This window comes from Nomascus leucogenys, chromosome 12, assembly GCF_006542625.1.
Source record: "Nomascus leucogenys isolate Asia chromosome 12, Asia_NLE_v1, whole genome shotgun sequence".
NCBI classification, from domain to species: Eukaryota; Metazoa; Chordata; class Mammalia; order Primates; family Hylobatidae; genus Nomascus; species Nomascus leucogenys.
The window spans coordinates 49,549,215-49,564,757 of NC_044392.1; the positions used below are offsets into that span (position 1 = coordinate 49,549,215).

The following is a 15,543-nucleotide window of genomic DNA, read 5'->3' on the forward strand; positions in this document are numbered from 1 at the left end:
GACCTGCTTCCCTCTCCATCTATACCTCCTTTCCCTTCAGCCTGTGCAACCGTCCTTTCTCATTTTTCTTTCCCCTGATTTCTTTCCTTGACTCTCTACTCTCGGGGCTCCCCAGATGCCGGGCTGCCCTCTTTCCCCGCCACCCCCCCCGCCCCATCTCCTGAGTCTTCCAGCACCGGGGACAGCTCCAGCCCCCGGAACAATGGACCCCACTTTAGGGTTCCTCTGTAAATTCTCCATCTTACTGCTTTGCCCAACTCCTGACTGGGGAGTAAGATGGGGGAAGGGCTATTATCAACAGGACCAGCTGCTCTTCTGGGGGCGGGAAGGGAGTCAGGGAGGATGGAGATAGAAAGAGGGCGTGGCTCTTGCCTGGATTGTGCGTCCCTCTCCGGGGTAGAGAATTTGTATTCGACCCCTGAGACTGACATCACTGATGTCAGGGGAAGGGAGGTGGGAGTGGGGAGGGGGGTGTGGAGGGGGGAGGTTTTTGTTGAGGAGAGCGCGGCCGGAGAGCAGAGCTCCGGGACCCAGGTGACCGGGAAAGCAGGCAGCCCCAGCGGCGGGAGCAGCCGGCAGCAGCCCAGGCCCGGGGACCGGGGTGGGGGTGGGAGGGGGGCTGAGGGGAGGACCTGAAGGGGGGCGGCAGGGCAAAAGGGACCCCTGGAGCCCTGCCGCCATCAGAGATCAAGCATCTGGCATCAGGGATCTTCGGACCCAGCAGAAGGATCCGTCACAGGGGAGGTGTCCTCCCAGGGAAGCCTACGAGAGATTCACCTGCTCCACATCAGGAGTGGGCCCCCCTCACTGACGCTGCTGGCAACCATAGGAGGCCCCTTAACCCCTCATTCTTCTCCCCATCACCCTCCTCAGGCCCTTTCCCCGCCTCCAGCTCTCATCTCAACTCCCAGTTCCCAGCCCTCTAAGCCCCAGCACCCTCGGCTACCACCTCACCCTCCAGGTCTTGGCCATACTCACCCCCATCTTGGGACATCTGCCAGATCTCTGGGAGGGAGATCGTTTGTTTGGGCGATGCCCCCTGGTGGCATGACAGCGTCTGCCTAGACCCCTGACCCCTAGCACTCAACTCCCTGGGCCTCCTTTGTGTGAAGAGCCGCCCCTCTGCTCAGCAGCGTGGTTGGGGGCCAAAGGGAAAGCCAGCCCCGGCTGGGCCCCCAGGCCCCACCACTTATCTCCTTGCTGGGCAGCTCCCCTTGGCCTTTGGGCCTCTCCCTGCTCCCCTCGGCCCCTCCTCCTGGGCCGCCTCAATGAAGGAGCCGGATGCCATCAAGCTGTTTGTGGGGCAGATCCCGAGGCATCTGGAGGAGAAGGACCTGAAGCCCATCTTCGAACAGTTTGGTCGGATCTTTGAGCTGACTGTCATCAAGGACAAGTACACCGGGCTGCACAAGGGTGAGGGGTCGGGCAGGCTGAAGAGGCTTCGGGGTGGGCTGGGAGGCTGGGGGTAGTTAAGCCAGGCTGGAGGGGTGGAGTGGCTGGGAAGGGCTGATGTGGAAGGAGAAGAGTTCAGGGCTGAGGAAAGTGGATGGAGGAGCTGAAAAAGAACTCAGCTAGAGTGATCAGGAAACCCCGGTGAAGGACTAAGGAGGGCCTCTTTTGGGTGAAGAGTTGTCAAGACGGCTGCAAAGATGTGGATCCCAGACATATGGGGGTGTGGATGTCATGGGATGAACTCAAGAAAGAATGGAGGGACAAGAGAGCTGGTTTGGGAGATAAGCAGCTGGGTAGGGGTGTGTGTGTGTGTGTGCATGTGCAGCAAGACTGAGAATCTGAGCAGCCTCAGATAATATTGGGATGGGGGTCAGGACACAGGGTCAGGTGTTCAATGTGGAAAGCGTGGAGCTGGACTGGGTAGGGCAGCTCCAGGACTAAAGAGAGGGACTAGGAAGCAGGGCATGAAGGCTGGAGATTGGTAAAGATCTGGAAAGTGTGGGAGGCTTAGAAAGTTAAGAGAGTGGGGGAGAAGGGAGGGTGCTCCTCAGGCCTATCCAAGGGCTGTGCGGCTAAGCGGGGGTGGTCAGGGTCGGCACTTGGAGAGCTCCACGCACCGGGGATCCCAGGGGCCACACTAGCTCCCCCTCCACCTGGCACAGGGAAGAGGCACTTCCGGCTAACTGTTCTTCCCTTCCCTTCTCTATTTCACTCTCCATCCTCCACCTGCCTATGGTGGAGGTGGGGAGAGATGAGGAAACAGGGAAAACGGGAGAAGAGATGGATGATGGTGATCAAGATGGAGGGAGGTGGAGGTGAGGGAGAGAGGGGAAAGGAGAACAGCTCAGCAGGAGAGAAAGCCACACTACTCTTACTTGTCTGGCGGTCACATGGTCCTTCTCTCCCTACACAAAGCCCGTCTCCTGACAGCCCAAGTATCCTCCCTCTCCCATCACCACCAGTATTTAGGCCTCCAGGTGTCTGCCCCACTTCTGGGGCAGAGTGTCTACCCCTTGGAGACACCTCCCTACCCCAGCAGGCAGAAGATGACAAGAAGGGAAGGCTTCCCAGTCGTCAGTCTTTGGAAGGGAGCCTTTCAGAGAGGGGAGATGGAGGACTAACCCCCCGCCGTGTTTCTCTGCCCCTGCCCCTCCTCAGGATGTGCCTTCCTGACATACTGTGCCCGGGATTCAGCCCTGAAGGCCCAGAGCGCCCTGCACGAACAGAAGACGCTTCCAGGGGTGAGTCCTGCCCTTTGCAGGGCCAGGGGGCTGAGAAGGGCCATAGAAGTGGCAGGAGGCTCACCACCCTCCTGACACTGAGCATATTTTCCACCTCCTCTCATCGCCAGGAAGTCCCCCCGCTCTCTCTCTAGCATCCATCTTTCTTGCTGTAGATGCATGCATTTCTTGTTACCTGGAGAGAAGGAAAGCAGCGATTAGTGGCGTAAACATGACTTTTACCAGGAGCAGATGCAGCCCCTTCCCCACTTCCCAAGCTGCCCATGGGGCAACACTAGAGGGAGGACTCGCTGGTTGGAAGGTGTGGGGGAAAGTCTCTGGACACCAAGTGTGGATCAGGGTGAGCAGGGGGCACCCAGGCACTCTTTTGTCACTCTGGAAAGGCAGGCTGGGTGGCTGTGAGATGAGGGAGGAGTGCCTGGAGAACAGGCAGCTGGTGCCGGCTGGATTGGCATCTCATTGCTGGTTCTTGAGCTCCCTTCTCCCTTCTGTCTCCCAGGAAGAGTCCCAGGAACAGAGCCACAGAGCATCAGGGTAGAGCAGGGCCTGGGCAGGCCTGGGCAGGTCTGGGCTGGAGGTAGGCCTGGGAGTAGCAGGCAAGGGGAGGGACAGACATTGTAGAGGATCAGGCCTGATGCCACCAGGTATGCCCAGGGAGGCAGGGTTGGCCTCAGAGGTGGCCCCTCTCCTGCAAGGTCCTATCTCTTTGTGTCTTCTTCTTCCCAGCCAGCCTTGCTGATTGTCCCAAGCCTGGGCTGGCAACTGAGGGCAGGAAGAAAGAACCTTGGACTTTCCCCCCCCCCGGTCACGGAAGCTGGGGGGAAAGGATGCCCCACTCCCTTTGCTATCTGTCTGCCCTGCCTTCTCCCAGACTGTGAATCCCAGCAAGTGCCTTCCTGAGACCTAACTCCATCCCCACCTTCAGCAAACATTTGCTCAGCAGGGTCTGGATGCCAGAGACACATCTGTCCTGGCCTCTACTCCTTCTCCAACATGAGAAGTGGAGAATGCTGCTGCTCACTCATCTCTTCCTAAGAGGGAAATAGAAAAAACAGATGGGGAAATGGCAGGTGGGGACCTGTAAAAATTAGAACTGCTGCAACCACCCCCAACTTCAAACCCTGCATAGGTCCAAGACCCAGCCCTTCCATGGCCTCAACCTTTGAGTACTGCTAGGAAAGCAAAGCCAACTGCGGCAAATCCATCCAAACCCCCACCCCCACCAATGATCTTATCCCAGTCAGTGTCAAGAATAGCCATTGCCTATCACAGCCAGAGTTAAGGGCCACGCACGTGTGTGAGCTGCAGGACCCAAGGCGAGCCTGTGTTTGTGCACACAGGCATGTGAGCTCTCGACAGGCCAGATGTGTGGGGTTTGGGCACACGTATCCCTGGGAAGCCTGGTCCCCATCCAGTCCCAACTTGCCTTCCCTGCTTTTCTCTGTGGAGGCCCTCACAAATCAACAGTTTTCATCTCCATCGCCATTTGTCTTTTTCTGTTGTCTCCCTATCTCAGAGCCCCTGCAGAAATGAGAGGGGGTCAGAGGAAAAGGTAGATAAAGAGGACTGGAGTGGAGACATGGATGAGAGACAGCCTGGGGATGGGCATGAGCCCCAAGGGTCATGTGTACCAGCTGCAGGTGTCCACCCTAGGTCTGTGCCCCTCCAGCTGCCTGGCAGCTCAGGCAGAGCTCCATCCTGGGTGTGGAGAGGTGCCACCTGCCCTTCTTGAGGAAGTCCAGCCCAGGGTGGGGGTGAGGAAGAAGGGTGCCTGGTTAATGATTGTCTAGCCCTGCTCCAGAGCTTCTAGGTGATGCTGAATTCTCTACTTTAGCCCTTGCCCCAGGGGACAGAATCCAGAGGGACCTGACAGAGCTTCCAGTAGGAAATGAGGGTTCCATCCTCTAACAGGGACCCCCATCCAAGGGGTTTGAAGGAACAGACCCAGGGCAGTTGTGGGGAGCAGATGTCTGTGACCCTTTGTCTTCCCCAAGTCTTCTCCTGCCACCTGCATTCTCCCCTCAGTGTGTGTTTGCACGTGTGTGTGCATGCATGAGTGTGTGTGCATGCACAAGTGTGTGTGCAGTGTGTCAGCTCCTGCATAACTGTGTTCTTCCTACTGTTTAATCTCCATGCCTTCCTACTGCAGGTTTTTTTTAAAAATGAGACATTTAGCCCCCTCTCCTTGCTCCCCATCTCTGTCACCCCAAAAATCTAGAGGGTGCTACCATACTAGGGTGATATTTTGGGCTGCAGAGAGAAAGAGAAAGAATGGGGGCTGGGCCTGTAGCTGTTGAGCTCCATTTCCTCTTCTCTCCCCTAAGAGTTCCCAGGAGTGGCTCTGCCACAGGTCCCTGAATTTGTCCTCTGAGCAGGGTGTGGCCTCCTGGAGGTGGTGGAGTGGGGGTTGCCCTCTGTCTAGCTCTTCCCCCTTCACCCTGAACCAAAATCCCACTTGGTGCACATGGGCCTTCCCTGTCGGTCTGCAGTCAGGAAGGTGGATTCTGGCCCCACGGAGAGAACCTGTGAGTGGTCTGGGATGCCTGGAACAAGTGTGGAGCCAGGAGTGGCAGGACCCCAGGCTGTACCCTCAAAAGAATTAGATTTTGTGAGAACTGTGAGGTCTTCTTGGAAGTGGGGTTTTTGCTATTGGCGAGAAAGATGAAGGCCTTAAAAGTGACCGTGGTGGAGGGGCTCGGCTATACTGGGTTGGGGTATAAATAGCCCCTCCTTCTTTGGGAGGCCCTAGGGAGGGCTTGTCACCTGGTGGGTAGTAACTAGGGAGGAGAGGCGCTGCGCCTGGTTGCCAGGTAAACAGGGCACATCTGGACTCAGGGGAGGGGGCAGGTGTGTCTGAGCTGAGCTAACAAAGCCTGAGCTCCCCACAGGAAGTGCCAGGCCACGAAGAAGGAGGCTGGGAAGGGGACACTGGGGCGCCAAGGACCCTGTCTGTGAGGGTGTAGGGGGAGCCTACCATCAGCACGGTCCTTGCTGTGGTCTGTACACTTGTGTGTCTCTTTGTGCGAATCCACATCAGCCGTGGGTATTTCTCGAGATGCTATTTTTGTGCCTGGGAGCCTATGCCAGGAAGGAACTGCATCCTTTCTCTCTGGGTCCCAGGTTCCCATCTCCATGTAGAACAGCAAATCCCCAGGCCTGCTGGGAAGGGGGCTAGCACCAAGCGTAAGAATCCCCCAACCCTGGTTCTGATTCTACTTCTTTTGGCGTGGGTGTAGGGGTGGGTGCCTGGCTACGGAGGTGCCTGTGAGGGAATTTCCTGAGTGCTTTGGCTAGAGCACAGGAGAGAAGGAGGTGAAAGCCCATGCACCCCGAGCATCTGCCCCCACAACATGCTTTGCCTGCGCATGCGCACTCGCACACACATGCCTAAGGAGATTGAGCCTCCGATGGGATAATCCCAGATTGGCGGGTGATAAAGCTGGGGGCAGATTGGCTGGAGGATTTGTGTGACTGTTACCCTCCCTCCTCACCAGCTGCTCTCAGATCCAGAGATTTGGGGGGCGGGGGTGGGGCCCTGGAAAAGGAGTATCAGTTGAGGTGGGGCTTAGATTTGGTCTGAGGCCGGGAATACCTAACTGGTGGAGTCGGCCAGACCGACTGGCATGATGTGACACCTGGGTGAGGATCCAGGGTGAGAAGGGGCAGGGGCAACTGTGACTTCTGCACTTCTCAGCGCTAAGTGATGCCACACACAGGATCTCCACATGCTGGAGCCTGGAGCTGACCAGAACCTGACTAGACATTGCCTGGCCCACTCCCTTGTTTTACAGATAAGGAAGTTGAGGTCCAGAGGGGACAAGTGGCTTGTCCAAGGTTGCCCAGCTAGTAAGTGGCAGGGCAGGGCTAGTCCTCAAATCCAGGTCTCCTGACTCCCAGTCCAGTGCCTTTCCTGAGGGTACCTCTAGCCTCACCCTCAGAATGTAAATGGATGGTTTAATTTTTCTGGTCACTGGAACTACTGCCCCACCATCAGATGAGTGGGGCAACCAGGTGTGGTTCCAGCTGTCAGAGTCCTCAAGAGCAAAATATTTTCAGACACTAAATACTAAGTCCTTCTCCTCTTTCTCCAGTTCCTATAATACTCCCCACCCTGGTTAAGAAAATCAACCTGCAGGAGTAATTTCCAAGTCCTCTCACCAGACAAGAACATGGAGAGTGGAACTAGGAATTTCTCCATTTCCACTGAAGACTGAACAAAGGGAGATACTGCAGGGGTCGGGGAGAGGTTAGAGCTCTGGAGGACTTCCGTGCACAGGGTAAATTGCGAAGGAGCACGGGACAGCAACTCCTCCTTTAGAGCCCTCTAGGCACCAACGATTTGCTCTGGAGGAGGGAGGCAGGAGAAAGGATGGGATGGCCCCTGCAGGTCCTGCTCTGCAAGCCTCCCTCCAGAATCAGGAAGGTTTTCTGGGCCCCTCCCCCACCTCCCAGCCCCCACCAAATCCTCCACCCCCCAGCATACCCTGTTACCACCCCCCACCCCACTCCTTCTCTGGGTGTGTGGAGCAGCAGAAGTGATGACGTCACCACGGTCGCCAGGGCGACGGGGACGGATAAATCAGGCTGAGTGGGCGGTTGCCATGGTGCACATTCTCCCGTTGCCACGGAGACTGGGCATCTGCTCCCTTTGTGCTGCCCGAGTGCCTTCCCCCTGGGGTCAAGGGGTATAGGGGGGCAGAAAGAGAGGCAGACACACCTCTAGAGGTCAGAAGGAAGTCTGGGCCTCTGTGGGGTCTCCCTCAGTCTAGAGTCCTCCTTGGGGCTTCTTCAGAGTGGCCTCTGTTGCGCCCACTTTGTGGAATTGAGGCAATTCTTGTTAAATAACCCCTTGGTCAGGCTCTCTCTCAGGCCCCGGGTCCTATGCCCAGGCCCCCTTCTCCCACTCAGGACAGCAGCACCCATCCCTGGCCAAGTCATCAGGAGCCTAACCTGAGCCTGGAGCTGTGCCCATGAGCCTCTCCCTCTACATCCTCTCTCTCCGTGCCTCTGATCCCCTCAGGCCTTCATCCTGAATGATATTAGGCCCTGTCCCTTCCTTCCCATCAGAAACTTAGAGGGCCTGGGCTTGCCCCTCTAGTCTCTCTGCAGGGCCTGGCCTGGGAGGGCTCTTGGGTGTTCAGAGGAGGTCCCCAGCAGCTGCCTTCTCTTCTCTCCTTCAGATGAACAGGCCGATCCAGGTCAAGCCAGCCGACAGCGAGAGCCGAGGAGGTAGGTTCTGTGCCTTTGGACTCCATCCCTCTCCTCCCACCCCCAGGCCCAGGGCCTGGAGCTGTCGAGGGGTAGCCTTTCTTGAGGGAGAAAGCCTGATGATTCTGAAGAGTTCCCAGCTGTGGTGAGATAGGAGTCAGTGTGGCCAGAGGGGGCGAGACCTGGTGGGGGTACAGATGGCAAAACTGAGGCCCAGGGTGGAGTGCGAGTCCCTCAGAGCTGGGATGAGCACCCTCTGCAACTATACCCCATTCCCCAACCATCAGCCCCTACAGCCATTGGTCCCTAGGGCAGCGGAAGTGGTGTTAGGAGCTCCAGGGAAGGGCGGAAGAAGGGCTGGGAAGGCAGCCAGGAGGCCCTGAACATGCCCTCCTCCTGTGCCCTACCACCCAGAAGACCGGAAGCTCTTTGTGGGGATGCTAGGGAAGCAGCAGACAGATGAGGACGTCCGGAAGATGTTTGAGCCCTTCGGGACCATTGATGAGTGCACTGTGCTCCGGGGGCCAGATGGCACCAGCAAAGGTAGCCCACCCACTTCCCCCTTCCCCACCGGGCCCTTCCCCTTCTGTTCCGCCCCCAAGGCTCCCTAGGCATCGGGTTCCACCGAGGGGTCCCGTGGGGATGGGTGCTCACCCCTCTCCTCCTCCATCTCAACCTCTCCAGGCTGCGCCTTCGTGAAGTTCCAGACCCACGCTGAGGCCCAGGCGGCCATCAACACCCTTCACAGCAGCCGGACCCTGCCAGTGAGCCCCATTCCCCTGCCTCCGGGCCTCTCCTTCCCACCCTGCCCACCCGCCCGCCAGGCCTGACCCAGAGAAGCAGTCCACTCAGGATGGGCTATTTGAATTTATTGGAAAGGAATGTCCTGGCAGAAGAACCCAACTGCTTAGGGACACCCTCACATTTCAAATGGCACTTCCCCACCTCCCCACTCCCCCCCATTCCCCATCCACCTTCAGCCAAATTCACTCACATCCCTCTCCTTCCCCCTCCATTCCCCAGCCCTCCCTTCACCCCCATCTCTTCTCCAGCCTTCCCATATCCCCCTACCCTCATTTGCTGGGGTGCCAGGACACTTGCTTAGAGGCCCCACGTGCACCCCTCTTCCCTGCCCGTGCACAGCAGCGTTAGGTCAGTGACCAGTCTAGAGCCCACATCTAAATTAGAACTGACTGACTCAGAAGGCTGTGCACTTCCCGTAACTCACAGCTCTCCAGCAAAGGCTGGGCAAACATTTCACGGGGACTTGGTGGAGGGGACACAGCATTGGGTAGAGAACTGTGTCCAATGACCGTATGTCCCTTCCAGCTTTGAGATTCTAGGATTCTACCATCGTCCTTGCAAATGCTCCAATTTGGTTTTTATTCAGCTCAGACTAATATTAAGATTTGAGGCACACCATGAGGACTGGGGTGTGGGGGCAGGAGTCGTAGTAAGGCACACAGGGCAGCTACAAGGGAAGACTAGCCTGAGATTAAACATTTGCTGTGGCGACCCAGGGTAGGGATGATTTCCAGTTCAGAGTCCTCACAGAGAAGCCAATGATGCCCTTTCCATTCCAGTAGGTCTTTCACTTTCCAAGCATGTGCCTTCACATTCCTCATTTTTTCTTCTAGCCTCTTGCACATCCTAGCACAGGGAAAGGGTGGGATTAAAATCTCCCCATCTGTCATACACAAAATGGTGGCCGCCCTCTCAGAGAGGCCAAGCCATGCCATGGGGGTGGAATGGAGACAAGGTCCTGAGGGCTCTGGGGAGGAGAGACCCTGACCCTGCACCTCTGACCTGTGTGTGGGCCCGTGCCCAGGGTGCCTCGTCCAGCCTGGTGGTGAAGTTTGCTGACACTGAGAAGGAGCGAGGTCTCCGCCGCATGCAGCAGGTGGCCACCCAGTTGGGCATGTTCAGCCCCATTGCCCTCCAGTTTGGAGCCTACAGCGCCTACACCCAGGCCGTGAGCACTGCCCCCGATGCCAGGCCAGCCCTCCTGACCCCCTGTATCTTGCCCCCAACCTCCCGATGCCAAGGCCCAGGGCTGGGAGGGAGCCAGGGTGGGGCACAGGGGGCCTGCCCCACTCTCCTCTCCCCTCCCCCCAGCTGATGCAGCAGCAGGCGGCCCTGGTAGCGGCTCACAGTGCCTACCTCAGCCCCATGGCCACCATGGCTGCTGTGCAGATGCAGCACATGGCTGCCATCAATGCCAATGGCCTCATCGCCACCCCCATCACCCCATCCTCAGGTATGGCCTGGGCAAGGCCGGGCAAGGGAGCTAAGCATGGTAGGGGTAGGGAGGGGCACAGGGCATTGCTCAGGGAAGCCTTGGGGTCTGGGAGGGACTCAGGGGTCAGAGAGGCCTGCTTCCTCCCCTCTGCCCGCAGACTTGCTGACTGGTTCTCTGCCTGTGTGTGTGTCTGCTCCTCTGCTCTCTCCCTGTCGCTTTCTCCTCCCCAGGAACCAGCACCCCTCCTGCCATCGCTGCCACGCCTGTCTCTGCTATTCCGGCTGCCCTGGGCGTCAACGGCTACAGCCCGGTGCCCACCCAGCCCACTGGGCAGCCTGCCCCTGATGCTCTGTATCCCAACGGGGTTCACCCCTATCCAGGTGGGACTCTCTGCCTGCCCACTCCGTCCCAGCAACCATCTAAGCCACCACTCCCATTAGGGAGGCAGGACACACCTTCCCTCCCAGCTTTGGGGGTTACAGGCGCTTCCTCCTGCCCTGCCATCCTGGGTGGGGATGATCCTTCCTGTTGGGCTCGGCCAGGAAGCTGAGGTGTAGAGCGGTGAAGCGACCTGTCCAGGGTTGCAAGACAGTCAGACCCAAGTCTTTCTAACGCTGGGCTCTTTCCCCTCTTCCCACTGCTTTGTGCATTTCCACCTTCTCAATTCACACCCCATGGCCAGAGAAGCTCTGCTCCCTACCTGCCTGGCCTCGGCCCAGAGGCCCAGAGAGGCATTGAGGGCCCCCACTGCGTGCCAGGTCCACGCTCATGGTCTGTGCTGCTCTCCCCAGCCCAGAGCCCCGCGGCCCCCGTGGATCCCCTGCAGCAGGCCTACGCGGGGATGCAGCACTACACAGGTGAGGCGCCCTAGCCAGGGCCCTTGCTCAAGTGGGAGAGGCGGCAGGAGGAAAAGAGGCCCAGTAACTGAGTCTGGGCTCCTTGGCTCCCTGCCAATCACCCTCTTCAGGCTTTACTGACAAGCCCAATTGTGGGGAGGGGTCTTTAAGGGCAGCACACCCAGGGGTCTGAGGCAGCTCCTTCCCTGACCACCTCTCAGCCCTGCAGGTGCCACTGGCCTGGGCTAGGGGAAGGGAGACAGAGTTGGCTGGGAGGGCTCAAGAAGTCAGGGAAGCCCCATCAGCCTCTCTGTTCTCCCCACCCCAGCAGCCTACCCAGCAGCCTACAGCCTGGTTGCACCTGCGTTCCCGCAGCCTCCAGCCCTGGTCGCCCAGCAGCCCCCACCACCGCCTCAACAGCAGCAGCAGCAGCAGCAGCAGCAGCAGCAGCAACAGCAGCAGCAAAGAGAAGGTGCTGGCTGGGGCCTTGGGGGACAGGAATGCCCTCGTTATGGGCTTGGGGACTCCCTATTGCCCCGCGCTGATCCCAGCTCTTGCCCGCGTGTCAGGATGAAAGCAAGTGGGGAGGGGGTGGCTGGAGACTTGGCCCACACTGTTGAGGACTGGGACTGGAGGGCCCTCCCAGGATCTGCTTTCCCTGGGACATTTGATCCTGGAGTGTGTGCCTCCCAGTCACTGAGCTCTTTCTTCTGTCTCTGCCACCACCCAGGCCCTGATGGCTGCAACATCTTCATCTACCACCTGCCCCAGGAGTTCACTGACTCAGAGATCCTCCAGATGTTTGTCCCCTTTGGCCATGTCATCTCAGCCAAAGTCTTTGTTGACCGGGCCACCAATCAGAGCAAATGTTTTGGTAAGAATATGATATGGCACATTTTTTGCCATACTCCAAATCAGGACAAGGTCTAATATATTTGAAGGCATTTATGGTCACAGTGGACCCAGTATTTGAAATACTGATTATCCAAGAGTACAAAAGAGCCATTTTGACACACCCAACATGCCACACCCAGCTGCTTCCTGGGCCCATCTCTTCTTCCTTCAGCGTTTCTCTTAAAAACTGGCCAAATTCATGTCCCATGAGGTCTGAAATAGGCTTATGGTCTGAGGATGTTTGATTTGCAAAAGGTGGGCTTGGGGAGTCGGTTTTAGCTGCCTTCACATCTTTGAAAGGCTTCCTCAGGGGAGAAAGGGAATGTTCTTCTCTGCTTCAGAAGCCATTTAGGGTCTGGAAGTGGCCGTTTTCAAAGGGCAGGCTCAGAGCTATCCAGGCAGAGGAAGGGGTCACCGGCACAGAATGCTGGGAAGAACGTGGTAGTTTGAGTGGCTGGACTGGATTCATCCATTCAACCCATCAATCAACAAATTCCTACGGAATGCTGCTATGTGGCAGGCAGCTTTCTAGGCATTTGGGACACTTGGGAGACATAGGGTAGTGCCAGAGGTCTCCTAAGCACAGAAGAGCGAGGTGGGGCTGGGCCGGGCCTTATGCCCCTCTCACCCCAGGCTTTGTGAGTTTCGACAATCCGGCCAGTGCCCAGGCTGCCATCCAGGCCATGAATGGCTTCCAGATTGGCATGAAGCGCCTCAAAGTCCAGCTAAAGCGGCCTAAGGATGCCAACCGGCCCTACTGAGGGCCCCCAGGTGGGTCCCGCTCCTCTGTTGTGGCCTCCCTCCCCAGCTTCACACACTGCAGCCAGGGCCCTCGATTGGACTGCACCCCCCACCCCTGTCCTCCACCACCCTCAGGGATGCCCACCCTACCCTTGACCCTGGGCACTTGAAGCAGGGGACTGGGGCAGCTCCCTCAGCTGTTTTTCAATAATCTGAGTCACTCTCTCTCTCTCTCTCACATACACACCCTCTGTGACCCCAGAAAGAGCCAAGTCTTTGTATATATGTGTCCACTCCCTGGACCTTCCACAATATCTGGTCTCGTTTGTCTGGTCAGTGTCCCTGTCTGTGTGTCTCTTTCTGGTTTTCCTTCGGGTTAGAGTGGAATTAGGGGAATAGGACTGGAGGATTAAGGGGTTGGCTGAGGGTGCCAGAGGGCCCTAGAATCCTTGGCTCCTAGAATCTCTGTTGTCCTGAGAAGTGAGGACATCAGCCCTGGTTTCCCTGGACTTCAGGTGATTTTTCCCATGTAGCAGCAGACCCATGGGGCAGCAGAGTGCACAGGATAGACTGGGGGAGCCCATTTCCAGGCCTCTTGGGAGTTGCTCTGGTTTAGGTGGAAGAGGTTGAAATGTCGTGCCACCTGTGAAGTTTACTTATCAGGTCCCCTCCACCCCATTGCTGGCCACCACCTCAACCTCATGGCCACAGAGCTGTGCGCCTTGGTTACTTTCACACTGTTTAATCTCCTTTGGACCAAACCCTTGAGAAAACACAACCCAAGAAAAATACCCACATTTTCTGTTTCTCCCCTTTCCCCCCAATCCTGGCTGCTTAACTCCCCCCACCCTGGGGGCCCCCCCAGCCCAGGGCCCGTGTCCATTGTCGGCCGAAGCCCCCATCCCCGGACCCCTGCTCCGGGCCCCTGTAAGTTGCATGGAACGAGCGTGTTGTCTTTGGAGCCGATTGTTTGTTTTTTGGGGAGGGGCCGCGGAGGGAAGCTCCCCCAAGCCCAAGGTCAGGGCCGGGGGCAGCTCGCGGGACGTGCTTGGTCTACAGTGGTTGGTGACTGTGGTCTGTGTTCTGTGCATTTCTCTCTTGCTTTCTGTGTTCCTTTCCAAAAAGGAATGAGAGCACTACCTGGGGGCCGAGGGTGGTCTCACCCCATAAGACTCCATCCCTGAGCCGTGACCTGGGCTCTGCCCTGGCCTTCTCTGCGGATGTTCCCTTTCTTTTTCCAGGTGTCTCTTACACGCACCCCCTTCTCTGCCTCTCTCTCCATTTCTCTGCCTGCCTGTCTGTTGTCATCTCTTTGCCTCTCTCCCCTTCCAGTCTTTATTTTTCTCATGGGCTGTTTGACTATTTCCTTCCTAATATCGTTTGGTTTCCTGTATGGGTTCACCCCCTCCCTCCTGTCTCCTCTATCCCTGCTCTCATGGCTGAGGGGTGGGGGCAGATGGGTCCATTTGAACTGAGGCCTGATGATCTGCCTTCCTCAGGCAGCCCCATCCTAGATGCTGTCACTCACCCCAGCCCCCTCCCCTCCCCCAGAGCCTGTGATCCGCATCAGCGGTCTCTTCCCCATGCTTCACCCATGTTTCTTCCTTCACAGGTCTGGAGATCCCAGAGGAAGGGGCGCCTCACACCCTCTTCCCACGACTGGCCCCGGCCCTCTCCGCACACCTGCCCTGGGCCTTGACTGGGTTCTGGGGCAAACGCTGCTTCGTGGCCCCCGGGGGCACAAGACACTGGCCCCTCCCACTCCCCTGCCTCTCTGAAGGGCCGTGGCTGTGCTTCCCTGGCTCCAAGGGCCCATTTCCTCCTAGATGCCCTTCTGGCCTTTGTGAGGGAGCGAGGAACAGGCTCGAAGGTTCCGGGGTATCTGCCTTCTGCTGGGCTCCTGTGACAGGCCTTCTGTGCCCAGCGTTTGTACTTGCCTCCCCCACCAGTGGGCCTGTTCTACCTGTGCAGGCCTCAGGAGAGCCGCAGGGGCCTGCCACACACTCCCAGCGCACCCTCACCCCAGCCTCTTCCCCACATTAGGGGTTTCTTGGAAGCTGGCTCTCACTCCCCTCCACCCTCAGCTAGAGGTAGGATATCCCTGACTCCTGGGCTCCCAGCCCTAAAACTCACTGCCTCCCCCAAGGGCCCCCTCTAAGGAGGGTGTGGGGGAGCCCTGAGGGCTGCCTCTCTGCCAGTCAGCCACAGAGACCCTCCTCCTTTCACGAGGAAAAGACCTGCCCCTGAACCCCTAAAAATGTTTACAGTCTCTGCTGGTTCCCTCCGTGTAAATACCACTACCACCCGTGCGTTATCCAGCCCGCCCGGCCTGGCCCGGACGCTGCCATCTCTCTTTTTGGGAGTTTAGACAATGTTGCCCTTGGATTTTTTTCTCTCTCTTAATTTCTCCCTTTGCTTTGGGGGGTAATTGGGTATTGGGAGGAGGGGTGTGGGGAGGGGTCAAGGGGTTTATTACCTGATCATTTTCTTTAGGAAGAGGTTTTAGGGAAAAGAAAATGGGGTGGGGGTGGGGGTGCTAAGGGGAGACCGGGGAGTCAGTTTCAGACAGTTCTCTATGCTTAACTTATTTATTTATTGCATTTTACTTTTAAAGAGTTGGTCTTTTCTGTCTAAATAAAGAAAAAAGTTTAAAAGCATCCAATAAGAGTCTTGGAAGGTTGAGGGTAGGGGATTGTTCCCTGCCCACACTGGGAAGCGGGAGGGAGGTAGAGAATGAGGTTTGAGAGAGAAAATCGCATCAGGGAAGGCCGGGCCCTTGCTTTTGAGCAGCATCCAGGCCTTGTTCATGGCTTCATGATCCTGTCCTTCAGCCCTTCTTTGGGGCTTAATTCTGGAATGTCCTGCAGAGTTTGGCACAAGGAGATCTCCCCTGTCGGGGGGTCTCCCCTGTATCCAGCTGTGTCCCTCTGAA

At 57.5% G+C, this 15,543-nt stretch overlaps 1 protein-coding gene across 7 annotated transcripts; it reads left to right on the forward strand.

The window, feature by feature from the left end:
• The first annotated feature begins 468 nt into the window (after positions 1-468).
• CELF3 (CUGBP Elav-like family member 3) lies at positions 469-15,270 on the forward strand. 7 transcript variants are annotated; one of them, XM_030824530.1, is made up of 15 exons: positions 484-534; positions 1,308-1,413; positions 2,611-2,693; positions 6,785-6,970; positions 7,874-7,922; positions 8,316-8,444; positions 8,586-8,665; positions 9,730-9,873; positions 10,017-10,158; positions 10,371-10,520; positions 10,932-10,997; positions 11,305-11,448; positions 11,707-11,850; positions 12,504-12,641; positions 14,224-15,270. In XM_030824530.1, exons 5-14 carry the CDS (start codon positions 7,874-7,876, stop codon positions 12,629-12,631), a joined length of 1,176 nt encoding a protein of 391 aa, XP_030680390.1. In that variant the 5' UTR covers positions 484-534; positions 1,308-1,413; positions 2,611-2,693; positions 6,785-6,970; the 3' UTR covers positions 12,632-12,641; positions 14,224-15,270. The 7 variants fall into 7 exon arrangements, with proteins under 7 accessions (XP_030680386.1, XP_030680388.1, XP_030680387.1 ...); XM_030824532.1 differs by having other exon boundaries at positions 8,319-8,444; XM_030824529.1 differs by lacking the exon at positions 6,785-6,970 and having other exon boundaries at positions 475-534.
• Positions 15,271-15,543: the final 273 nt, after the last annotated feature.

Excerpts from the sequence above, each read along its gene's own strand:
- CELF3 (XM_030824526.1), top strand. The coding sequence starts at position 1,269 with ATGAAGGAGCCGGATGCCATCAAGCTGTTTGTGGGGCAGATCCCGAGG. Across the intron at positions 7,923-8,315 it reads CGACAGCGAGAGCCGAGGAG|AAGACCGGAAGCTCTTTGTG; the intron begins GTAGGTTCTGTG and ends CCTACCACCCAG. Across the intron at positions 8,666-9,729 it reads ACAGCAGCCGGACCCTGCCA|GGTGCCTCGTCCAGCCTGGT; the intron begins GTGAGCCCCATT and ends GCCCGTGCCCAG.